This window comes from Scyliorhinus torazame, chromosome 10 (genome assembly GCF_047496885.1).
Source record: "Scyliorhinus torazame isolate Kashiwa2021f chromosome 10, sScyTor2.1, whole genome shotgun sequence".
Lineage (NCBI taxonomy): Eukaryota > Metazoa > Chordata > Chondrichthyes > Carcharhiniformes > Scyliorhinidae > Scyliorhinus > Scyliorhinus torazame.
The window spans coordinates 62,220,166-62,247,602 of record NC_092716.1 but is presented as its reverse complement, the minus strand read 5'-3'; the positions used below and the strand labels follow the sequence as shown (position 1 = coordinate 62,247,602).

At 47.8% G+C, this 27,437-nt stretch overlaps 1 protein-coding gene across 1 annotated transcript in view; it reads left to right on the top strand.

The window, feature by feature from the left end:
- The window catches only part of LOC140430223 (ATP-binding cassette sub-family C member 12-like), a 244,029-nt gene extending 217,555 nt beyond the window's left edge, over positions 1-26,474 (top strand). The window contains exons 21-27 of the mRNA XM_072517656.1: positions 2,558-2,647; positions 2,739-2,928; positions 9,882-10,041; positions 11,437-11,515; positions 18,666-18,779; positions 25,316-25,480; positions 26,090-26,474. Of these exons, the coding sequence (XP_072373757.1) occupies positions 2,558-2,647; positions 2,739-2,928; positions 9,882-10,041; positions 11,437-11,515; positions 18,666-18,779; positions 25,316-25,480; positions 26,090-26,182 (891 nt within the window). The 3' untranslated portion in view covers positions 26,183-26,474. The remainder of the gene's footprint in view (positions 1-2,557; positions 2,648-2,738; positions 2,929-9,881; positions 10,042-11,436; positions 11,516-18,665; positions 18,780-25,315; positions 25,481-26,089) is intronic.
- The last annotated feature ends 963 nt before the right edge of the window (positions 26,475-27,437 follow it).

The window sequence follows — 27,437 nt, the reverse complement described above, 5'->3', positions numbered from 1 at the left end:
TTGAAAACTTTAATAAAATATATAGTTTTTAAAAATACAACAAGTCCTAGGTGAACATAAGCTTTCACTTGAAAATATCCGTGGTCAGTCCTACGATAATGCATCTAATGTGAAGGGCTCGGAAAAAGGGCTGCAAGCACTCTTTAAAAACATTCACAGGTACACAGACTATGTACCATGTGCAGCCCATTCACTTAACCTTGTTGGAGAAAAGGCAGTGTCTACTGTACCTGAAGTTGTTGACTATTTTGGCATTTTGCAGGAGCTGTATGTTTTCTTTTCTGGATCTCCACGAAGATGGGGGATTTTAAACACACAGGGCAATCTACATTTTTCTCTAAAGAACTTAAGTGTAACTAGCTGGTCTGCACATTGAAGCAGTCCGGGCAATTAAAAATGGATATATGGGTATTTTACAAACTCTCAAACATATTTCTGAAGACTCAGAAGAGAAGCCTGAATGTAAACAAGATGCAAAGAATTTATACCGCAAGTTGGTAAAGCTGGAATATGCTATTTTAACAGTTGTTTGGGAAGAAGTGCTGGAGCATTTCGACAAAACAAGTAAGAAACTCCAAACCCCTGGTTTTGATGTATTTAAAGGTTATCTTCTGCTATCATCTTTACTTTTATTTGTTAAAGAATTCAGAGAAAAGTCAGCCGATAGGATTGCACACTGTGAATCAGAAGCAAAAGGTTTGTGTGACGATATCACCTCAAGCTATTCTGATGCTTCCAAACACATTGTTACAAGGACATTTTCAGATGGAACAAGTGGTATTGTTTCTTCGAGAGGAGCTGACAAATTTAGGATAGAAGTTCTATATCAACACAATGACTGCTTGATAATCCAGTTACGCAAGAGGTTGACCCATATGAGCAGATTGCGAAAAGGTTCAAGTTCCTCTCAGAATTGGTGAACAATTCTGAAATTGATGAGGACTGTATTAAACTTATAATATCGTATTACAAAGATGATATTGACCACAAATTAGTAAACGACTGTTATCAGTTCAAAGAATATATGCACCTTAGGAAATCCCAGAACACAGAAGAAAACACGCCATCTAAAATGCAATGCGCAGAAGTTCTTCAGCTTATTTGTGAGCAACACCTAATTAAAGTGTTTTCCAATATTACTACTGCGCTTAAGCTGTACTTGACAATGCCTATAAACGAGCTGTGAAGCAGAAAGGGATTTTTCAAAGCTATCCTTTATAAAGAACAAATTTTGGTCTACCGTGACTGAAGAGCGCTTAAATTCTTGATGCATATTGTCTCTAGAAAATTACATTGCAAGGAAGCTCTCATATGACAAAACTGTACGTGATTATGTTGCTGGAAAAAACAGAAAAAAGAGTATTTTGTAAAATGTGCTTCATGTAGTATGTATTCTCATAGGTGTCTAAAATAAAAGATTATATTGACTGTGGTCTTTTCTATGTTTTATTTCACCATTCTATGATGTATCATGCATGTACATAACATTTCCTAATTTTCATCCCCCCATAACTCGAAAACTATTAGGCATAGAAAATGTTTATTCACACGAGTGACTTTGACATGTGAGATAATCCAGCAATTTTAATCAAAATCTGAGATGAAGTGGTAACATTTTTAAAAACTTGTGGTGATCTGTCGTGGAACAACCCCATTGAAGAAGATAACAGTGGTGACCCAGACCTCGTTGCTGGTTGTGAAGGGGCCCCCATAACAGTTCAAGCTTCAGGGCCCCAAAAATGTAGGTCTGCCACTGCCAACAGCTTGCTGGCATGAAAGTGGCCAAATGGAAGTTAAAGTATATGTTCTGGCAGAAGATCCCTCAGTGTCCGAAATTATTAACCGTAAAAAAATCTTTAACTTCTGCTCATTTTAATCCCGACAGCTGTTTATTAATGTACAACAGACTGTTTGGGTTTAACAATTTCTTCTTTGTAAAGTTCCTTTCTTGCCATCTCTGGCCTGTTAACAAGTTCCTCAAGGAACTTAGTGAGCATTCACCGAAGATGAACTGGTTCCCCATTCCCAACTCCCAGTGTCCCTTTGATAACTGCATTGCTATCCAGAGGCAGTAACATGACATGCCATACTCTAGCAATGCAAGTTTCAAATCAAGTCCTATAAGGAATTGAAAATCCCGGCCAACATTTCAGGTCAATAATGTTTCATTGGGAAAATGTGACAGGTTTAATCAAGTGAAATGGAGGAGGGTGGAAAGAGAACAAAAGAGAAGATCCGTGATAGGATAGACAACAGGATTGATTAGATGATAAAAGGATTGTTGGTACAAGACCAATGCGATAAGTAAAAAATGAAAAGATCTGTCCAGAGGAGGCGGGAGTGGCAGAATAATGTACAGCAGAGACAAAAGAAAAAACAAGAATAAAACTGAAACCTGCAAAGGAAATGTAAACATAAATTGTGGCAGAGAACGTGGTCAGAAATTGTGAAGCACAATGCTGAGTCCAGAAGGCTGTAAAGTGTCTTTGTTCCGCGATTGTTCATCGTATATTAACACTATGCGCAGTACTGAATTCAATGTGTTCATTGCTTACAGCTGACAGGATTATGCGAACTCTGCACAAGAATGGAAATTGAAACAGAAGCCAGATTCATATCTGTAGAACGAATATTGGAATATGTACTGGTAAGCACATAAGGACACACATGCATTCTGAATCCTAATTGACTGAAATACTTTTGCTTCACAGTTATTTACAATTATATATTTCTATCAGACGTGTGTTTCAGAAGCCCCATTTCACGTTAAAAATGCAACTGTTTCCAAGGAATGGCCTAATCGTGGTGCAATAGCATTTAAGAATTATCAGATGAAATACAGAGAAAACACTCCAATAGTCCTTAAAGGATTGCATTTAAATATAGAAGCTCAGGAGAAAATCGGAATTGTTGGAAGAACTGGATCAGGTAAGACATTTGAAAAACAGCTCTTGATTATGACAATAGAATACATCAATAAATGAAATAGCAAAATATCTGCCTTGACTAGTCAGAGGTTATAATAAGAGATGCAGTTATGTGGGAAACAGTAGTGAATAATTATATTATACTCACTGTTCCCGTGTGTTCACAAAAGCCTACGTTGTTTAGGTGGCCCATTTTACTTTCTGGAATGAGACCCAACATTGTTTCATTCCATGTTTGTCTAAAAACACAATGATCCAGAATACAGTTTTGGACATGTTGTAGAAACCCCATTCCTTATTTGCCACTGTCGTTACTCTAATTATCCAAAGTTAGATTTGGGTTAAAGTTTCCTATTATTACCCCAACATGCCTGCAGTTTCTTTCTCTCATTTATCTTCATATCTGTGTCCCATTTTTCTTTATACTGTTTAGGACTCCATAATATATTCTAAATAGAGTTAGCATTTCTGTTCTTATTCCTTCACTGTATTCAAAGAGATTTAGGTTTCACAGCATCGCTTCCATTATTCCTAGGTTTTAATGCTGTAATGGAATGTAACCCATCCCCTTTTCCTAGCTCATCCTGCCCGAATATTTTCCAAGCAGTGATACCTCGCTCCTAGTGTTGACTTTAGCCATGTCTCTGGCTTACCAGAACTCACACTCTTACAAATACAAAAGTTTATTTAAAAATAAGAGAGCCGGTCACTGATCTGAATCCTGAAATTTGCAAACAAGTATCTCTGATTGATTTCAGTAGTTTATAAATAATTAAAGTGACTTGATTTTGTCTATTTGATGGATTGGCCTGAAGCAATAAAACTGACAAAAAGCTAAACATCACAAGCATGTTCCAGATCCCTATTCTACACATGAGCAATACAATCAGTGTTCTGCTAGTCTTCGTAAAATCCTTTTCAGCACAATTAATATCATTATCAGAATGGATTACAAAGGTTTTTCGGTTGGCAAGTATTAAACAAAAGCCCATGACGAATGTTCACATGTGAGTAACTTGGGTTCCAAGAAAGTACAGTATATGACTCCACACTATAAGACCACTATAAGACCGATTCCGGCTTGGGTCACTGTCTGTGCGGAGTCTGCACATCCTCCCAGTGTGTGCGTGGGTTTCCACCGGGTGCTCCGGTTTCCTCCCACAGTCCAAAGATGTGCAGGTTAGGTGGATTGGCCATGATAAATTGCCCTTAGTGTCCAAAATTGCCCTTAGTGTTGGGTGGGGTTACTGGGTTATGGGGATAGGGTGGAGGTGTTGACCTTGGGTGGGGTGCTCCTTCCAAGAGCCGGTGCAGACTCGATGGGCCGAATGGCCTCCTTTTGCACTGTAAAATATATGATAATCTATGATAAGACATAGGAGCAGAATTAGGTCACTTGGTCCATCGAGTCTGCTCCGCCATTCAATAATGACTGATATTTTTCTCATCCCCATTTTCCAGCCTTCTCTCCATAATCCCTGATCCCCTTATTAATCAAAAACCTATCTATCTCTGTCTTAAAGACACTCAGTGATCTGGAGCGAAATTCTCCATCCCGCCCCGCCACATTTCTGCCCCGACCCGCCGGCGGGAGTCTTCGTAACACCGGCCGGTCAATGGGGTTTCCCATTGTGGGGCAGCCCCACGCCGTCGGGAAACCCCCGGGCGCCGGCAAAACAGAGACTCCCGCCGGCGGAGAATGACGCCCTTGGTCTCTACAGCCTTCTGCGACAAAGAGTTCCACATATTCAATACCCTCTGGCTGGAGAAATTCCTCCTCATCTCTGTTTTAAAGGATTGTCCCTTCAGTCTGAGATTGTGTCCTCCGGTTCTAGTTTTTCCTACAAGTGGAAAGATCATGTGAACTCACAGTATCCTGTAAGATTCAATAAGAACCCCCCTCATCCTTCTAAACTCCAACGAGTACAGACCCAGAGTCCTCAACGGTTCCTCATACGAATCCAGGGATCATTCTTGTGAACCTCCTCTGGGCCCTTTCCAAGGCCAGCATATCTGTCTTTGGATATGGGGCCCAAAACAGCTCCCAGTACTCTAAATGGGGTCTGACCAGGGCCTTATACAGCCTCAGAAGTTCATCCCTTGTCTTGTATTCTAGCCCTCTTGACATGAATGCTAACATTGCATTTGCCTTCCTAACTGCCGACTGAACCAGCACGTTGTGGTAGGCTATATAAGGAGTATCGTGGTACCTCAGTGGGATGTACCTTATACTGTAGTATGAGTGGTGGAACCTGCCTGCTGGTTCCGCCCAGCAGGCGGAACATAAGAGTCTGTGTTTCACCCACAGGAGTCATTCTGTACCGGAGCTGCTGAAGTAACTTCTTGTTCATTAAAGCATTCAATTGGACTACAATCTTGCTTCAGTAGTGATTGATCGTGCATCACACGTTAACCTTAAGAGAATCATGACTTCCAAGTCCCTTTGTGCTTCTGATTTCCTAAACATTTCCCCATTTAGAAAATAGTCTATGCCGCCATTCCTCCTTCCAAAGTGCATAACCTCACACTTTTCCACATTGTATTTCATTGTATTTACATTGTATATGTTGTGTTGCCCTATTATGTATTTTCTTTTATTTCCTTTTCTCCTCATGTACTTAATGATCTGTTGAGCTGCCCGCAGAAAAATACTTTTCACTGTACCTCGGTACACGTGACAATAAACAAATCCAATCCAATCCAATCCAATCTGCCACTTCACTGTCCACTCCCCAATCCTGTCCAAATCTTTCTGCAGCCCCCTTGCTTCCTCAATACTACCTGTCCCTCTACAGATCTTTGTATCATCTGGAAAATTAGCAACAGTGCCTTCAGTTCCTTCTTCCAGATCATTAATGTAAATTGTGAAAAGTTATGGTCCCAGCACAGACTCCTGAGGCACATCACTAGTCACCGGCTGCCATCCTGAATAAAACCCCTTTATCCCCACTCTCTGCCTTCTGCCAGTCAGCCAATCCAGGCCAGGATCTTACCCTTAACACCATGGGCTCTTAACTTATTTAACAGTCTCCTATGCGGCACCTTGTCATATGCCTTCTGGAAATCTAAATAAATCACGTCCGCTGGTTCTCCTTTGTCTAACTTCCTTGTTACCTCCTCAAAGAACTCTAACAGATTTGTCAGATATGACCTCCCGTTGCCAAAGTCATGCTGGCTCAATCCTATTTTATCATGCACTTCCAAGTACTCCGCGATCTCATCTTTAATAATGGATTCGAAAATCTTACCAATGACCGAAGTCAGGCTAACCGGCCTATAATTTCCTGTCTTCTGACTCCCTCCCTTCTTAAACAGGGGTGTTACATTAGCCACTTTCCAGTCCTCTGGGACCCTTCCTGCCTCCAGTGATTCCTGAAAGATCACCACCAATGCCTCCACAATCGCCTCCTCAGCTATCTCTTTTAGAACCCTGGGGTGTAGTCCACCTGGTCCAGGTCATTTATCCACCTTCAGACCTTTCAGTTTCCCCAGAACATTCTCCTTAGTGATGGCCACTGCATTCACTTCTGCTCCCTGATTCTCCTGGAGCTCTGGCATCCCACTGGTGTCTTCCACTGTGAAGACTGATGCAAAGTAACTATTCAGTTTCTCTGCCATTTCTTTGTTTCCTATTACCGCTCCAGCCATATCTTCCAGTAGCCTAATGTCTATTTTTGCCTCTCTCTTACCTTTTATATTTTCTTTTATATTACTAGCTAGCTTGCAGTCATATTTCATCTTCTCTCCCCTTATTGCTTTTTTAGTTGTCCTTTGTTTGCTTTTAAAGGATTTCCCACTAATACTCGCCACTTTGTATGCTTTTTGTTTTTCTTTTATGCTATCCTTGACTTCCCTCATCAACCATGGATGCCTTGTCCTCCCCTTAGCATGTTTCCTCCTCCTTGTGATGAATTTCTGTTGTGCCTCCTGAATAACCCACAAAATTTCCTGCCATTGCTGTTCCACTGTCTTCCCTGCTAGGTTCCTTTTCCAATCAACTCTGGCCAGCTCCTCCCTCGTGTCTTTGTCGTTACCCTTATTTAATTGTAATACCGTTACATCTGATTCCAGGTTCCCCCTCTCAAACAGCAGGGTAAATTCTATCATATTGTGGTCACTGCTCCCGAAGGATTCCTTCACCTTAAGTTCCCTCATCAAGTCTGCCTTGTTACACATCATCAAATCCAGAATTGCCTGTTCCATAGCAGGCTCTGTCACAAGCTGCTCCCCCCAAAAAATCACAAATTCCTTTTCTTGGGATCCACTACCAACCTGACTTTCCCAGTTCACGTGCACATTGAAGTCCCCCATGATTATTGTGATATTGCCTTTTTTTACATGCTTTCTCGATCTTCTGATTTATTTTCTGCCCCACATCCTGACTCCTGCTAGGGGGCCTGTACATAACTCCCATCAGGGTCTTTTTACCTTTGTGATTTCTCATCTCTACCCACACAGATTCTATGCCTTCTGATCCTATATCGCTCCTTGCTATAGATTTAACGTCATTCCTTACTAAGGGTCCCCTTTGCCCATCTGCCTGTCTTTTCCGATAGGAAACATATCCTTGTATATTTAGATCCCAGCCTTGATCCCCTTGTAGCCACGTCTCTGTGATGCCCACAACATCACACCGGCCAATTTCAATGTGCGCAACAAATTCATTTACCTTGTTCCGTATACTGCACGCATTAAGGTACAATACCCTCAGTCCTGATTTGGAGCTGGTTTAGCACACTGGGCTAAATAGCTGGCTTTTAAAGCAGACCAAGGCAGGCCAGCAGCACGGTTCAATTCCCGTACCAGCCTCCCCGAACAGGTGCCGGAATGTGGCGACTAGGGGCTTTTCACAGTAACTTCATTTGAAGCATGCTTGTGACAATAAGCGATTTTCATTTCATTTCCTGCATGGACCACTTCCCTTCTCACACTTGCCTCCTTTGTTGCTCTGAGGATGATGTTGTTCTCTTATTTTTATTCTCTATTTCCCCTTCAGTTGTGACACCTTCGAAGCTAACATTCTGGTTCCCACTGACTCCAGCAATGATTTGTGGTAGTTCAAAGCTGCAGAAACAAGAGCAACAAATAGCAACACTAAACTTCCCCTTGCTCTACATTTATTAAATTAGTTAGTTTGCCTTTATGGGAAAAAAGCAAATTGCTGCAGATGCTGGAATCTGAAACCAAAAGGAAAATGCTAGGCAATCTCAGCAGGTCTGGCAGCATCTGTAGGGAGATAAAAGAGCTAACGTTTCGAGTCCAGATGACCCTTTGTCAAAGTAGCTGAGATTTTGCAGCATTTTCATTTTGCCTTTATGAGAATATGGGCAGTGGGGATATGGGCAGTGGGGATGTGGGCTTTGGGAGGGTGCAGAGGAGGGAAGATGTCACCAGTGCAAAACTGCAATATCAAACAATTCAAAGCATCCCCAAGAGAAGCTTGAGATTGAAGAAGATTCCTAGAATAAGAGTTCAGATGAAGTATTCACTGATAAGTTTAGGTAAGGTACAATTTACAAATTATGCTAAAAAATCTGCCTTCGAAGGTGGATGTAAAAGATGTCATACCTTTCACTGAATCCATAGAATCACTGCAGTCCAGAAGGAAGCCATTCAGTCTGCACCAACCCTCCAAAAGAGAAGTTTACCTCAGCCCACTCTGCCACTCTATCCTCATAAACCTGTGCATTGATTATGGTCAATCCGCCTAACCTTCACATCTATGGACTGTGGGCTGTAACCAGAGAACCTGGAGGAAACCCATTGGAGGCACAAGAGAAAGTGCAAACTCCACGCAGACAGTAAATATTTATCCCTCATGTCTCTAAAAGGAAACAGATCATCTGGTCATTATCATATTACTATTTGTGGAACCTTATTGTGAACATACTGATTGCTACATTTCCAATATCATAACAGTGACTACACTTCAGCAGTACTTAATTAACTGTAAAGCATTTGGGATATTGTGAAGGACGCTGTGTAAATCTGAGTTTGTTCTTTTTTCCTATTATAATATTCCTGAAATCTTGGTTCACAATACCAAAAAGGTGCATTCATGTACCGTCTCAGCCATTTCACAGGAATGTTACCAAATAAAGTTTGACAGAGCCAAAGGAAAGGTATTAGGGCCCATAACAAAACAGAGGTTTCAAGGAATATCTTAAAGGAGGAAAGAAGGAGGCGGCATGGTGGCTCAGTGGTTAGCACTGCTGCCTCATGGCATCGAGGACCCGGGTCACTCTCCGTGTGGAGTTTGCACATTCTTCCTGTGTCTGGAAGTCTGTGGGTCTCATTCCTACAACCCAAAGATGTGCAGGACAGGTGGATTGGCCATACTAAATTGCCCCTTTGGGAAAAAAAGGAATTGGGTACTCTAAATTTATATTTAAACAAAAGGAGGAAAGATAGGAAGCGAGATTGAGAGATTTAGGGAGGGAAATCTGGAGCTTAGGGCCTAGAAAGCTGAGGGTACCGATCAATGGTGGAGCAATTCAAGTCAGCGGTGCTCAAGAGGCCAGAATGAGGTGAGCGCAGATATCTCAGAGGGTTGTTGGTTGAAGGAGATAGAGATATCTCAGAGGTAGAGATGTATGAAGCCCTATGGTTATTAAAGCAAGGGATTTAAAATCGAGGCTTTGCTTCACCAGGAATTAAATGTAGATCGGCGAGTATAGGGTGGTTGGTGAATTGAAATCAGTTACAACACAGGCAGCAAAGATTTGGATGACTGCAAGTTTACAGAGGGTAGAATGTGGGAGGACAGAGAGCAGCCGGCACGGAAAAATACAGAGGTAACAAAGGCATGGATGAAGGTACCGGTGGAATCTAATGTTGTGTTTTCAGACTATGTCACTAAGGGGCAGCATGTAGATGAAAAAAGGAAGCCTACATTTATAGCACTTTGATAACACGCAAAGAACCTTCCAAAATATTAGCAGTTTCCTGTTGCAGGCAAATCATCACTGAGTGTTGCCTTGTTCAGACTCGTTGAACCACTCACAGGGACCATCCTGATTGACGACATTGATGTTTGCGCTATTGCTTTGGAAGATCTGCGAAGTAAACTTTCAGTCATTCCACAGGACCCAGTTCTGTTTGTTGGCACAGTGAGGTAGGAACTCTTCATATATTCCACAATTCTCAGCAGATGTTGACAGCATAATACAATATTGTTTTATTTTCAACTTGCTTCATGTTTCCTCTTTTGGAGCCTTTCCTACACATTGGACTTCCCTTGAATGTGGAGAGACTTGTTCCCAGGTTTCCATCCATATCACCTAGAAGCAGCCACTCCGAAGAGTACAACCAATTGGAGTGCAGGATCTTTGGTCGTATCCCATCCTACAGCAGAATTTGTGACCTACATTTGGTACCTTTACGTGAGCTACTAACCAGCGTTCCTGCTGTTGTGGTGCACTCGGTCCAACTTAAGAACAAGAAAGTAGAAATATCAGGGAAAGTCAAAAATTACCATGAGTCAAGAAAACAGTTGTCATGCAGACATAATTTAATGAACAAAAATATTTACTAATTATAAAGCCAGGTACCCTTGCTACTTTTTTGGTAGAAAGTTCACATGAAATTCTATGTGATTTTGGTATCATAGAATTTACAGTGCAGACGGAGGCCATTCGGCCCATCGAGTCTGCACCGGCCCTTGGAAAGAGCACCCTACTTAAGCCCACACACCTCCACCCTATCCCTATAATCTAGTAATCCCACCCAACATTTTTGGACACTCAGGTCAATTTAGCATGGCCAATCCACCTAACCAGCACATATTTGGACTGTGGGAGGAAACCGGAGCACCTGGAGGAAACCCATGCAGACACGGGGAGAACGTGCAGACTCCGCACAGACAGTGACCCAGCCGGGAATTGAACCTGGAATCTGGGACCCTGGAGCTGTGAAGAAACAGTGCTACCCACAGTGGTACCGTGCCACTCATTATAGGGCATCAGAATTTTATTTCTCAGAGGAACTCTTTGGAACCAAAAAGTGAGCAGCACAAACCCCAATGGAAACATTAAACAATTAGGTTCAGATTGCTGTGTCACTCTTTCCTTCCCCTTTTGAAATGAAACTAGAAACGTTGTAATATTCATATATTATCGTCAAGACTCAAATCCATGAATAGGAATTTATTACAATCAGAGAACACTGAATACATTTGAAAACTTGCAGGTGTTTCAAAAGTATTATCTACCTGGGTTTGTATTATATCTGATAGTGTCTCCTTACAGGGCTGGAGAATGTACCTCATTGGTTGAGGAGGCAGGATGAGTAATCAATAACAGGCCCATATCCTGTTTGTTTGTTTGAGTGTTTTACTGTAACACTTTAAATCTTGCACTATTTTGTTTCCATTTCTGTGACATTTAGCATCTTGATAACCAAGAAACTGCCTCCTTTAAAATAATAGCGCTTTACTTCAATTCCATAGTCAGTTATATAAATATTGACTTGAATTTATCTCCAAGTAATTAAATTCTGTACTTTTCCAAAGGTACAACTTGGACCCTTTTGGGAATTACAAAGAGGAAACTATTTGGGAAGCTCTCGAAAGGACCTATATGAAAGATATGGTATGCTTAAAACAATTCAAAGACTATGCTCATATATATTAATAAATCAGGTGATTATACTCCTGTGGCCTTTTATGAACTATGGATAATTATTTGCATTGTACTTTTAGCAACAACATTGGATTATTTTTGTAATATTTAGCCGCACCAAAACAATTTTCCATAATCACAGCAGGTATGGTTTTCTGGATTACTTCAGCAAGAATTCCAGATAATGGCCGGAATACTCGGGGCGGGATTCTCTGACCCCCCCGCCAGGTGAATCCCACCCCCGCCGGCCGCTGAATTCTCCGGCACCAGAAATTTGGCGGGGGCGAGAATCACGGCAGTCCAACCCCCCCCCCCCCCCCCCCCCCCCCCCCCCCCCCCCGGCGATTCTCCGGCCCGTGATGGGCCGAAATCCCGCTGCTGTCATGCCCATCCTGCCGGAGTGAATCAACCCCCTCCCTTCCTGGCGGGACTAACGGCGCGGGCGGGCTCCGGGATCCTGTGGGGGGCATGGGGCGATCTGGCCCCGGGGGGTGCCCCCATGGTGGCCTGGCCCGCGATCGGGGCCCACTGATCCATGGGTGGGCCTGTGCCATGGGGGCACTCTTTTCCTTCCGCCTCGGCCATTGCCTCCGCGATGGCCGAAGCGGAAGTGACCCCCCCCCCCGCGCATGTGCGGGGATGACATCAGCAGCCGCCGACGCTCCTGCGCATTCGCGGCCTTCCGCCGTCCTTCAGCCCCGGCTGGCGTGACGCCAAAGGCCTTTCTCGCCAGCCGGCGGCACGCCAACCACTCCGGCACGGGGCTAGCCCCTCAAGGTGAGGGCTTGGCCTCTAAAGGTGTGGAGAAATCCGCACCTTTGGGGCGGCCCAATGCCGGAGTGGTTCCCGCCACTCCATCCCGCCGGGACCCCCCCGCCCCACCGGGTAGGGGAGAATCCCGGCCCAGCTGTTTGTTGGCAGTGCGATTCTCTGATATACCCTCTAAAGTCCACACAATTTTAGCATCTGTACCTATGATCACGTGATGATGTTTCATTATCTTCAGTCTATTAGAATCATAGAATTTATAATGCAGAAGGAGGCCATTCAGCCCATTGAGTCTGCGCCAGCACGGGGAGACACGGGGAGACCGGCACAGACAGTGACCCAAGCCGGGAACCGAACCAGGGACCCTGGAGCTGTGAAGCAGCCGTGCTAAGCACTGTGCTATCGTGCCACCCTTATCCTGCAGTTCACTTGCCTATACCACTGCCTGATCACTGAAAAGAGAAAGCCACAACGGGAGGGTCATGGAAAGGGGAGGGGGGTAGCATGAGATGCAATCTTAGAACACCTGCATATTGGAAATCTGGGCGGGATTCTCCGAAAACTGGCGCGATGGCCGTGACCCGGCGCCAAAAACGGTGCGGATCACTCCAGCGTCGGCCCCCCCCCCCCCCCCCCAAACAATGCAAATTCTTCTCCGGCCCCGAATGGGCTAGAGGCGGCATGGACAGTGACTCTGTGTGGTGTCATAGACGCCGCACGGCGTGACAGCTCAAAAGACGCGCCCCCCCCCACCCCGGAAGACCCGACAAGATGACCGCCCGCCGCGCAGCCCCGAGGTTCCAGGACCGCGACATCGAGGCGCTCCTGGACGCAGTGGAGGAGAGGAGGGAGTCCCTGTACCCCGGACACGGCCGCAGGGTCGCCCCAAGCCTCAGCCGGCGTCTGTGGAGGGAGGTGGCAGAGGCCGTCAGCGCTGTGGCTCTGACACCACGGACAGGCACCCAGTGCCACAAGAACGTGAACGACACCATCAGGGCAGCCTGGGTGAGTCCCCCCCCTCCCTGCCCGATGTGCGGCACACCCCCAGGTGAAACCAACCCTAACCCTAACCCCTGCACTATACGCGCAACCGATGGCGTGCATTCATACACCTGTCTAACACTTTTGCCTTTTACCCCTGCCACCCACCCGCCCCCCACAGGAGAAGCGCGCACACAACACCAGGGAGCATGAGAGGACTGGAGGGGGCCCAGCTGATGAGAGGCCACTCACCATACATGAGGAAAGGGCCCTGGAACTGGCTGGCGGACCTGAGGACTGGAAGGTTGCCGATGCAGAGGTCGGGGGCCCACCAGCAAGTGAGCCACCCACAGCCCGTCCCCATATCCCCCCTCCCCATATCCCGCCTCCCCCATATCACCTGATCATCGCCTGTGTGTCTAACCATACATGCTTCATTGTGTATCGCAGGAGCAAACGTCGAGGCACCCATCCCCGCAGATGCCGACCGCCCACAGGATGCCCCAGGGCAACCACGGGATACGGAGAGACCCGGACCCTCTGGCACGCGACGCCCACAGGATGCCCCAGGGCAACCACGGGATACGGAGACACCGGGACCCTCTGGCACGCGACGCCCGCAGGATACGGCGACCATGGGAGACGGAGAGACCTGGAGCTATAGGGGGACGACGCCCCCGTCTCGTGCGGGTGCGGCGACGCAGGCGTGTGCCACCCAGCGACTCTGGTGGCAGCCACAGGCCCCCGTCGCAGCCGAGCCACGAAACCACTACCCAGGACACCCCTACCCAGGACACCCCTACCCAGGACACCCCTACCCAGGAAACAAAAATACAGGACAGTGACACACAGTGGATGGGTGGAGACGAACCCCAACCCCAAAGTACCATGGACTCAGAGTCGGACGATGCGCACGACACAAAGCCACTGCTGTCTCCAACACCCTCCACCATCGCACACTCACCTCGGTTGGACACTTTAGTGATGAGGCATCTGGTACACTCACTGGTGCGCACAACACAGCCGTACAGGTACAGCAGGTGGAGGTAGGAGCAGCAGAGGGGCCGGGAGGTCAGAGGGCATCCTGGCGCAAGCGAACATCTGCCGCCCAGATGGATCCCGTGTTCCTGCAGTTACCACACCCACCCATAGCCCCGATGCAACCACCGAACCTGGGACGAGCGAAGAGGGTGACGGCCGGCTTGCGGCGGCTGCAGTCGCAGTTGGAGGAGTCCACCCGCGTCCAGGAGCTGGGAGTGGTGCCGGTCATACGTGCCACCCAGGCCGACACCGCACGGGTGGCGTCCGCGGTGGAGGCAATGGGTGCGACGGTGTCAGACATGGGGAGCGGTTTGCGAGGCCTGGGGCTTTCCATGCAGGCGGCGTCTGTGGCCCAGGATATGGCTGCCCTCTCACAGGAGGCCATGAGCCAGCGCCAGCGGCAGATGGCAGAGGCGCCCAACGCCGTGGCCCAGTCTTAGCAGGCAATAGCCCAATCCCTGCAGGCCATGGCCCAGTCTCAGCAGGCCATCGCTGAGGGCATCGGCGCCATTGCCCATGTGCTAGCCGGCGTCGCACAGTCACAGACAGGGATGGCCAACTTCCTGAGCTCCATGGCTGCAAACCTGCAGACTCTTGTCGATACTTGCATGGGCCTCCAGGACTGGCAGAGCCAGGTGTCGGAGGGGCATCGGATGGCCGATCCGTTCGCATCCCCGACCCATGTAGAGGCCTGGGGGCCATTGGGCACCCCAAGGAAGGAGGAGTTGCTGGCGCCCGTCCCTGGTCCCCCTGTAGAGGAGGTCCAGGAATACTGCAGCACCTCGGACTCCCTCCACCCCCCGCCCCTTCCGTCCCAGGTGCATTGGGTGGGCAACGGGCAGGACAGGCTGGCAGCTCGCCATCCCAGTCACCCGGGCTGCAGCCTGGCCCATCTAGGCCAGGACACCCCAGGAAACGGCCGCCAAAGGGATCCCGAGTCAGAGGGCAGGAATCGCAGGAGTCCACCTCCAGTTCTGCTGTACCGTCTGGGGCACCACGTAGACGTAGTCAAAGGGCCCGTAAGGCCAAACAATTAGACACTGAGTAAGTTGGCACGGGTGCAGGGCACAGACGAGTTTTAGGGGCTATGGCACGTGTATGCACTGTTCGTTGTTAAAATCACTTTCACACCTACAGAAGCTGCCTTTGTGCTCTGTCCGAAGCGTGCGGGGGTGTCATGTACGTTGAACGTCAGTGTGTGTGTGAGGGGTGGTCTTACGTCAGCCTCAGGTGAGTCTGCCCCCTTCCCCCTGGGCCGCCCTGACCATCCCCCCAGGCAGAGGACGGGACCGTGCGCTGCAGTGTCACAGCCGCATGCAGGGATGGTCCGGGTGGATGGTGGTACTGTGGCCATGGGTCAGACATCGTCCAAGGATGTGGAGCCAGGAGCTCATTGCAGAGTGGGTTGTCATCATCCTCCATGGCCTGCAATAGATACGCGTCCACCCGCAACTGTGTGAGCCCGGCCGTTGTGCTGCAGGTGGATCTGCAATGGGGGGGGTGGTGTGCATACGGGTGGGGTGGGTGTGGTTGGGGGGGGGTGAGGGTGCTGGGTGGGTGGGTGGGGGGGGTGAGGGTGTTCGGGTGTTGCCATGGTGTGCGGTATGTGGCCATACTCTCTGATTCCCACGCCCCCTAGTCAGTGAAGCGGGCGGCTATCAGCCTGTCCCGTGCCCGCTGGCCCAGCCGGTAACGGTGGACAGCCACCTGCCCATGTCTAGCCCGTCTGCCCTAACCATTGCCTCCATCCCCCTCATCTGGGGAGGACTGCGCCTCTTCCTGCTGCTCCTCCACTCCGCCCTCCTCTGCCTGCGGAACATCGCTCCTCTGCTGGGCTATGTTGTGCAGGACGCAGCACACCACAATGATGCAGCCGACCCTATCTGACCGATACTGGAGGGTGCCCCCCGAGAGGTCCAGGCATCTGAAACGCATTTTGAGCATGCCAAAGCACCTATCACTCCCCTTGTCGCTGCATGGGCATCATTGTAGCGGTTCTCCGCCTCATTGCGTGGCCTCTGTACAGGCGTCATCAGCCACGACCGTAATGGGTAACCCCTGTCGCCCAGCAACCAGCCCCTCAGCCGGGGGTGGGGTCCCTCGTACATGCCGGGGATGGATGACCGCGACAACACGTATGAGTCATGTACACTTCCCGGGTACCGGGCGCAGACGTGCAGGATAATCATGCGGTGATCGCAGACCACCTGGATATTCATGGAATAGGTCCCCTTCCTATTGGTGAACACGGCCCTGTTATCTGCAGCTGGCCGCACGGCGACGTGCATCCCATCGATCGCGCCCTGGACCATGGGAAACCCGGCCATGGCAGAGAAGCCCACGGCACAGGCATCCTGGCTGGCCCGGTCCACGGGGAAGCGGATGTAGCGGTGCGCCATGGCATATAGGGCGTCTGTCACTACCCGGATGCACCGTTGCACCGACGCCTGCGAGATGTCGGACAGGTCCCCACTCGGTGCCGGGAATGACCCCGTTGCATAAAAGTTCAGGGCCACCGTAACCTTGACGGACACGGGGAGAGGGTGTCCCCCCACCCCCAGTGCCAACAGGTGGCAGATGTGTGCCATGTTTTCCCTGCTCATCCGGAGTCTCCTCCTGCATTCCCGGTCCGTGAGATCCTGGTACGACAACCGGGGCCGGTACAAATGGGGCCTCCTCGGGTGCCTCCGTTGCCGTGGCGCCGCGACGTCCTCCTCCCCCTACTCGTGTTCCTCCTCCACTATGTGCTCCCCCTGCTCCTCCTCCTCGTCCTGTCGGGTGGGTGTCCCTCCAGCCTGGGCGGCTGCCGCCTGCCCCTATGCGTCATGCTCCTCTGCGGCAGCCTGCGCTGCCTCTCTGGCACGCTCCCCCTCCTCCCCGTCAGGGCAACATGGAGAATAGCGGCTGCCGGCATGGCAGCCAACATCGCTGGCTGATCAGAATGACGGCCTGTGGGGGAGGGGGGAAACGACGACATGTCATCATTGCCCATACCCCCCCTCCCCCAAGCCAGGTGGCATGGGCTGCATGGGCGCGACTGTTGGAGGATGGCACCTGGCCAGGCATACAAACTCCCTTGCCCTCGCGCCCACCTCACCGGCACCCCTCCACCCCCCCCCCCCGGCACTCACCCCCCCAACCCCAGCACTCCCACCCCCGTCCCCGTCCCCCACCCCCCCATCCCCAGCACTCCCCGTCCCCGACACTCACCCCCCGGCCCCGGCTCCGCCCGTCCCCCCCGTCCCCGGCCCCCCCGCCGGCACTCAACCCCCCCCCCCCCCCCGCCGGCACTCAACCCCCCCCCCCCCCCGCCGGCACTCAACCCCCCCCCCCGCCGGCACTCAACCCCCCCCCCCCCCCCCCGCCGGCACTCAACCCCCCCCCCGCCGGCACTCAACCCCCCCCCCCCCCCGCGGGCACTCAACCCCCCCCCCCCCCGCCGGCACTCAACCCCCCCCCCCCCCCCCGCCGGCACTCAACCCCCCCCCCCCCCCCGCCGGCACTCAACCCCCCCCCCCCCCCCGCCGGCACTCAACCCCCCCCCCCCCCCCCCGGCACTCAACCCCCCCCCCCCCCCCCCGGCACTCAACCCCCCCCCCCCCCGGCACTCACCCCCCCCCCCCCCATCCCCGGCACTCAGCCCCCCCCATCCCCGGCACTCACCCCCCCCCCATCCCCGGCACTCACCCCCCCCATCCCCGGCACTCACCCCCCCGTACCCGCCACCCATCCCCCTGTCCCGTTCGCCGGCACTCACCCCCGTCCCCGTCCCTGCTCTCACCCCCCCGTCCCCGGCACTCACCCCCCCCCCGTACCCGGCACGCACCCCCCCCCCCCATCCCCGGCACTCACCCCCCCATTCCCAGGACTCAACCCCCATCCCCAGAACTCACCCCGCCATCCCCGGCACTCACCCCCCCCCGTCCCCGGGACTCACCCCCCCGTCCCCGGCACTCACCCCCCCCCCCCCGTCCCCGGGACTCACCCCCCCGTCCCCGGGACTCACCCCCCCCGTCCCCGGCACTCACCCCCCCCATCCCCAGCACTCATCCCCCCCCGTCCCCCTCGCCGGCACTCACCCCCCGTTCCCCGGCACTCCCCCGAAGCCCACCCCACCCCCGCCGCACACACACCCACACACACCTCTCCCCCACACACACAGACTGCGGCCACGCCATCCCCTCTCCTGCGGCCACCCCCCAGGCCGTGACCTCCCTCCACGCTGGACGGCGCCAACCATCAGCACTGGTTGACGCCGTTAAAAAGGTGTTTTGATTTACGACAACAACTGTTCCCTGGTTCATTGTGGAAAAATGATTCTATTTTGAAGATTTCAAAACTTCCAAAGAAACTGGAATCAGAGGTGATTGAAAACGGGGAAAACTTTTCTGTCGGAGAGCGTCAGTTGCTTTGCATGGCAAGAGCGCTTCTGAGAAACTCAAAGGTAAGCAAAAGAAGCCTGAAGATAGGCTTTAACGAAAGGGTGAAATGCGTTAAAAGGCTAAACAGATGTTATCAGAAATATCTCAAAGTGGACAGTTGCTGAAAACAGATCAGTCACATTAATCTGGAATTGTTATCTGACCTCGAACATTGAGTAAATTAAAGCAAAACACATGCAGTGTGGGTGGATTTAACCCTGTAAAGGCAAAACAAAACTGAAAAGGATATTCCACATATTGAAAACCTTATTACAAATCTTATAACTGCATCCTCATGTCAAGTGAAGTACTTATTGAAATAAAAACAGAAAAAGCTGGATAAACCCAACGAGTTTTCCTGTTGCATGCACCCCTCGCCATATCACCAGCACCATCAGCCAGAAAATCCCAGCCAATGTTTCGGATCAACAAACTAAGCTGCAAAAATTAAATTAAACAAACTGAGTGTTTTCCAGTATAGAAACCAAGCTCTTGTAACTGGTAAAATAAATCAGTGGATTGATGGGGATAAGTGTGATCAGTTATCATACTAATTTCAATTTTCTGTAAACATTGTGATCTTTCATCTTTCTTCCTCACCATGCCCAGCCTGGATAGCTTACTGCACTGTTTGCCTATATCACAACAGTTTCTACATCAAAATAACTCATTCTTAAATATCAGGAAGCGGAGATAGTTTTCAGAGATTTATCTTTGTATTGTTGGATGTTAGAAATAAGGGACGGGACTTTCTGACCACCCCCAACCCAAGATCGGAATCCCACCTGAGGTCCACCTTTAACTGGTCCATTACATTTTCCATCGCGCCTGGAAAATATACCCCAAGGTATAGATTTAAGTGGGTTTAATTTAGTGTTTCTGTCTAAGAAACGGCAAAACTCTAGTTAGATTCATGTTAAACAAAGGCGTCTGCATGGATGGGTATTTTATGATTTCATTTGAAACTGTGTCTCAATTGTGCTCAGAGAGTTTACAGTGTGACAGGTAAAGAATGAGAAAGAATAAAATGTTGCTTAGCAACCAGAGGTCACTTTAGGAAAGACAGATCTTGTGATTATGTTTAACTGAAATCAAGCTAGATGAGGCCAGACTGTGAGAGAGAAGGTAGCTGTCAAAGCTCTGCCTGCTAGAAGCAGGAAAGCCATTATTAGGAGTAATGAGTAAGAATGCAAGTTCCAGAAGCTAAAGTACAGTTAGCTCTAGAAGCTAGTTAGTGAGCAGCAAGGTTTCCATGAAGATTGAAGTTAAAAGAAAAACTGGAACTGGAATTTGAGCAGGGTACATTTCAGTAAAGCTAAAGCCAGAGCTGAATGTGCAGACCTGGGTGAAATTGGCGAGGGAAAAAACAAACATCTGAAGCATTTGTAAAGTTGGTGCATTATTTCCGAACTTTGAAACTTTGGTATTTTGTTGGGGACTGAGTACTTGAAAGGATGGGTGGAAACTTGAATGCATGCGGCAATTCAAGACAAAAGAATACTGGAAGGAGAGTTAAAAATCCTGGAGGTGGAACTTTTGCAGAAAATAGCTGAGCAAAAGCATTGTTTGTACAAAGAACAAAGAAAATTACAGCACAGGAACAGGCCCTTGGGCCCTCCCAGCCTGCGCCGATCCAGATTCTTTATCTAAACCGGTCTTCTATTTTCCAAGGATCTACTTCCCTCTGTTCCCCGCCCGTTTATATATCTGTCTAGATGCATCTTAAATGATGCTATCGTGCCCGCCTCTACCACCTCCGCTGGCAAAGCGTTCCAGGCACCCACCACCCTCTGCGTAAAAAACTTTCCAAGCACATCTCCCTTAAACTTTCCCCCTCTCGACTTGAAATCGTGACCCCTTGTAATTGACACCCCCACTCTTGGAAAAAGCTTGTTGCTATCTACCCTGTCCATACCTCTCATAATTTTGTAGACCTCAATCAGGTCCCCCCTCAATCTCCGTCTTTCCAACAAAAACAATCCTAATCTACTCAACCTTTCTTCATAGCTAGCACCCTCCATACCAGGCAACATCCTGGTGAACCTCCTCTGCACCCTCTCTAAAGCATCCACATCCTTCTGGTAATGTGGCGACCAGAACTGCACGCAGTATTCCAAATGTGGCCGAACCAAAGTCCTGTACAACTGTAACATGACCTGCCGACTCTTGTACTCAATACCCCGTCCGTTGAAGGCAAGCATGCTGTATGCCTTCTTGACCACTCTATCGCCCTGCGTTGCCACCTTCAGGGTACAATGGACCTGAACTCCCAGATCTCTCTGTACCTCAATTCTCCCCACGACTCTTCCATTGACTGTATAGTCCACTCTTGAATTAGATCTTCCAAAATGCATCACCTCGCATTTGCCTGGATTGAACTCCATCTGCCCATTTCTCTGCCCAACTCTCCAATCTATCTATATTTTGATGTTTTCTCTGACAGTCCTCCTCGCTATCTGCAACTCCACCAATCTTAGTATCATCTGCAAACTTGCTAATCAGACCACCTATACCTTCATCCAGATTATTTATGTATATCACAAACAACAGTGGTCCGAGCACAGATCCCTGTGGAACACCACTAATCACCTTTCTCCATTTTGAGACACTCCCTTCCACCACTACTCTCTGTCTCCCGTTGCCCAGTCAGTTCTTTATCCATCTAGCTAGTACACCCTGAACCCCATACGACTTCACTTTTTCCATCAACCTGCCATGGGAAACTTTATCAAACGCCTTACTGAAGTCCATGTATATGACATCTACAGCCCTTCCCTCATCAATTAACTTTGTCACTTCCTCAAAGAATTCTATTAGGTTTGTAAGATATGTCCTTCCCTGCACAAAACCATGCTGCCCATCACTGATAAGTCTATTTTCTTCCAAATGTGAATAGATCCTATCCCTCAGTATCTTCTCCAACAGTTTGCCTACCACTGACGTCAAGCTCACTGGTCTGTAATTTCCTGGATTATCCCTGCTACCCTTCTGAAACAAAGGGACAACATTAGCAATTCTCCAGTCCTCCGGGACCTCACCCGTGCTCAAGGATGCTGCAAAGATATCTGTTAAGGCCCCAGCTATTTCGTCCCTCGCTTCCCTCAGTAACCTGGGATAGATCCCATCTGGGCCTGGGGACCCACCTTAATGCCTTTTAGAATACCCAAAGCTTCCCCCTTCCTTATGCCGACTTGACATGGAGTATTTAAACATCCATCCCTAGCCTCAACATCTGTCATGTCCTTCTCCTTGAATACCGATGCAAAGTAGTCATTAAGAATCTCATCCATATCCTCTGACTCTATGCATAAATTCCATCTTTTGTCCTTGAGTGGGCCAAACCCTTCTCTAGTTACCCTCTTGCTCCTTATATACGAATAAAAGGCTTTGAGATTTTCCTTAACACTGTTAGCCAAAGATTTTTCTTGACCCCTTTTAGCCCTCTTTATTGCGCGTTTGAGATTTGCGCTACTTTCCCGATATTCCTCCAAAGCTTCATCAGTTTTAAGTCGCCTAGATCTAATGTATTCTTCCTTTTTCATCTTAGCTAGTCTCACAATTCCACCAGTCATCCATGGTTCCCTAATCTTACCATTTCTATCCCTCATTTTCACAGGGACATGTCTGTCCTGCAGACTAATCAACCTTTCCTTAAAAGACTCCCACATTTCAAATGTGGATTTACCCTTAAACAGCTGCTCCCAATCCACATTCCCAAGCTCCTGACAAATTTTGTTATACTTGGCCTTTCCCCAATTTAGCACTCTTCCTTTAGGACCACTCTCGTCTTTGTCCATGAGTATTCTAAAACTTATGGAATTGTGATCGCTATTCCCAAAGTAATCACCGACTGAAACTTCAACCACCTGGCCGGGATCATTCCCCAATACCAGGTTCAGTATGGCACCTTCCCGAGTTGGACTATTTACATACTGCTCTAAAAAACTCTCCTGGATGCTCCTTACAAATTCTGCTCCATCTACGCCTCCAACACTACATGAGTCCCAGTCAATGTTGGGGAAGTTAAAATCTCCCAACACGACCACCCTATTATTCCAACATTTTTCTATAATCTGTCTACATATTTGTACCTCTACTTCACGCTCACTTTTGGGAGGCCTGAAGTAAAGTCCCAACAATGTTAGTGCGCCCTTCATATTTCTTAGCTCTACCCATATTGCCTCAGTGCTCGAATCCTCCATCGTACCCTCCTTAATGACAGCTGTGATATCATCTCTGACCAGTAATCCAACTCCGCCACCCCTTTTGCCTCCCTCTCTCTCCCTCCTGAAGCATCTATACCCTGGGATATTTAATTGCCAGTCTTGCCCTTCCCTCAACCAAGTCTCAGTAATACCAATAACATCATATTCCCAGGTACTAATCCAAGCCCTAAATTCATCTGCCTTACCTGCTACACTTCTCGCATTGAAACAAATGCACCTCAGACCACCTGTCCCTTTGCGTTCATCATCTCTTCCCTGTCTACTCTTCCCCTTAGTCACATTGAGTTTATTATCTAGTACCTTACTGGCTTTAGTTGCTGCCTATTTACTGACCTCTAACTTCCTAATCTGGTTCCCATCCCCCTGCCACATTAGTTTAAAACCTCCCAAACAGTGTTAGCAAAAGCACCCCCTAGGACATTGGTTCCAGTCCTGCCCAGGTGTAGACCATCCGATTTGTAATGGTCCCACCGCCTCCAGAACTGGTTCCAATATCCCCAAAATCTGAACCCCTCCCTCCTGCACCATCTCTCAAGCCACGTATTCATTCTGACTATTCTTGAATTTCTACTCTGACTGTCTCGTGGCACTGGTAGCAATCCTGAGATTACTACCTTTGAGGTCCTACTTTTTTTAACTTATCTCCTAACTCCCTAAATTCTGATTGTAGGACCTCATCCCGTTTTTTACCTATTTCGTTGGTGCCTATATGCACCACGACAATTGGCTGTTCACCCTCCCCCTTCAGTATGTCCTGTAGCCGATCTGAGACATCCCTGCCCCGTGCACCCGTGAGGCAACATACCATTCGGGAGTCTCGTTTTCGACCACAGAAATGCCTGTCTACTCCCCTTACGATTGAATCCCCTATGACTAAAGCCCTGCCAGTCCTTTTCCCACCCTTCTGTGCAGCAGAGCCAGCCACGGTGCCATGAGCCTGGCTACAACAGCCTTCCCCTGGTGAGTCATCTCCCCCAACAGTATCTAAAACGGTATACCTGTTTTGGAGGGACATGACCGCAGGGGACACCTGCACTGCCTTCCTGCTCTTTCTCTGCCTTTTGGTCACCCATTCCCTGTCTCCCTCACCAATCCTAATCTGCGGTGTGACCAACTCACTGAACGTGCTATCCACTACCTCCGCAGCATCACGGGTGCTCCAAAGTGAGTCCACCCGCAGCTCCAGAGTCATCATGCGGTCTAACAGGAGCTGCAGCTGGACACACTTCCCGCACATGAAGGAGTCAGGGGCATCGGCCGCTTCCCTGAACTCCCACATTGAGCTAGAGGAGCATAACACGGGTCAGGGATCTCCTGCCATTTTTACACTTCCAACAGTAAGTTTAAAAAAAAAAAATGTACTCTCCTTCTCAGCAAGCACTCACTCAGCAAACACTGCGCCCCGCACGATAACACCTCAGGGAAAAGAAAAACTACTTACCAGTCACAGCCAATCACTTACCTGCAGGCTGTGACATCACAGTTCAACTTCTTTCTACTTCTACCTGTATTCGAGTCTCCCTCTTGATCTTTACTCGGCTGGGATCCTTACAGTGATTGTCTTTTTTTTTTGGTTAGAGGCGGAGGTAGGGAACGAAACACTGAAGAAGTGTTTCGGGTTTAACTGTCACTTGACAACAGCTCCTCCACAAACCACCTTCTGGATGCAGTGACCGCAATGCACAGGTGCAAATTTTCCCCGCAACAGCCAATCAGCAGCTCCATTCTACTGCCCTCTGCTGGATGCTTGCCTTGACTTAAACACCTAGGGTGTCTTACAGTGACCACTCTTCTTGTTTGTAAGAAGATTCCAAAGCCTGGCTTTTGAGACTGGCTTTTGGAAACCTTTGTGTGACGATCAACTGGGGGAAATTTGAGGAGAAATCCACAGAAGTCAGATTGGTTTCAGAGTGGGGAGTTGTCTGACCACAGTTAGCCTGTCAGCTTACAGGGATTGTGTGTTTCATAAGAATATTATGGTATATGATACATTTTGTAACCTATGTCATTCTTGAAGTCTGTGTACATTTGTGAACATAAGGGTGAGTGAAAGAACATTGGAGTCAAACTTTCATGTTTAATACATTTTTTTGGTTGTTAAAAGCTAATTGGCAATCTTGTGACTCTGTTAATCCACGTTTTGTAAAAGAATATAATGATTACAGATTTTTGAGCCAGGGTTCCATTCTGGGACCTTCCTGTCTTCCAATACAGTAGTAACATCAACTGGGACCATAGCATTCTCAAGTAATTGAAGAAGTGTTATACAAATTAAATTTCTTCTGACTGAAGAAATTCTCTTTGATTAATTTACTGTATTGTTACTCCATTAGATTATAGTTTTAGATGAAGCCACAGCATCCATTGATTCAGAAACAGATTCATTGATTCAACAGACCATCAGGGAAGAGTTTAAACACTGCACGATGCTGACGATTGCACATCGAATAAACACGGTACTGGAATGTGACAGAATTCTAGTTATGGATAATGGAAAGGTAAAGAACGCCCTGGACAACATTGCACCAATTCCCTAGACCTTTTTGGACACGATTAGCATGTTTCTACTGACATTACCAACAGACAGCCCAGCTTCTGGACAATTGAAACAGCTGTATATTTAATCACTTGACCATTAGACAGAAACCATTGCAATTACTATTTTTATAGACTGTTGTCATTGAATTAGAAAAAAATCCAAGAGTCGGACACTTGCAAGGTTTTAACTTGTTCCATCCCATATCTTCATAACAACTGTGCGTATATATCCTGGTAATTATTACTTTAGGTAGCAGCACAATATAAATGGAATCACTAGAACATACTGATGGAGTTACTCATCTGATGATTATAAAATATTAGTGCGTATAAGCTTAACCTCTAACTGTATGACTAGAAATAGCAATGTGATATGATGGTGATCGTGTTTTCCCTCCCCCATTAGATAGGCAAAGCCCATCTTTACTACAATGCTAAAATTCACAACTCTCGTTGTAACATCATTATTCATTATTGCCAGCATGAATATACAACCGACTGTTTTTCATTAGTCTGCATTTGTTAGAAGGCTGATAAGATGATTGTAAAATTCACTTATTCTTTTTCAGGCTGTGGAATTTGACAAGCCAGCTGTGCTGCTACAAAATCAGAGTTCAATGTTCGCATCTATGCTGGCTGTTGCCAACAAAATGAAGCCATAAATATGCAAAGAAAGTCCAAATTCAGAATTGCTACAGAAAGATGCTTTGATTAGATCAGAGGACTATTGACTCAAATGTTCTTATATATAAATGCGTTTATGAAGCTGAATGTGTTTTTTTGAATAAGACACTGTAATGAGCAATTACTTGTATAATCTCATGTTTCAGCCAGTGAGGGGCGAAAATAAATTGGCTCCAAGCTTTATTATTGTGATGATAGTGAAGTTAATCATCATTGGGTTTTGTGGTCATTTATTTCAGGAAATTAAATATTAGAGAGTCACTGTAAAAATGTATTGTGATCTGTATTATTTTATTGATTGAAATTCCTTATCACAACAGTTATGCACACAGATTGGTTAACACACTGAAGTCAGATATTGCTAGCTCTCTTCTGCATGCTGGAAGGAATTTACATTACTGCCTGGTCAATATTTCGGGGAAGAGCAGAGACAAGCATAGTATGCAAGTCCTTGGTATGAACGATCCGATTGATGCAAATTTTTCTTAGATTGGAACCCAGACAAGTTGCCAGGATAAAGACTGCTGGGAGAATGTTTATGCATTAGCACATTTCCAAATATATCAGTTTCAAAGATGGCATCAATATGCTGATGTAGATTGAATACAGAGGTTTTGACTTGTACGTGTAACAAACACAGAAAATTTCAGAAACAGTCAGCAATCAAGGCAATATCTATGGAGGCAACAGACAAGTGACATTGTAGCTGTGGACCCTGTAATGTGCTTTGATTGGGCTGGTGTGAACAAAGAATATTCGTCTTTGTTTTGTAAATAAAGCTATTTATTACTAACACTACATTAACAAATAACTAAAATGTCTAAGATGTATACAGTTAGAAATAAATGTCTATCACTAACTTTCACTAAGATACAACAGAGCTGCTCTAATCTGCGACTGCTATCAACTCCTTACAAACACCTTCTGAAGGAACACATGGTGCGTCCCAGGTCCTGGGACTCCATACTCACCCCCACCTGCTGGTCGGATGGTAGAACTAAAACAGTAAAACATATAACTTATAACACACATGCAGATCATAAGTCATAGAATTTACAGTGATGATGAACTACTCATTTATATACAGATGATAGTCTACCTATCATCACATCCTCCTTCCTTTTGAAATGATTTTGATCACATGCATGTACATTCAAACTATACACATATACACCGATTTTGGTCATGTAAAACTGCATGCATGTAAACATGACTGTTTATCAGTTCAATCGA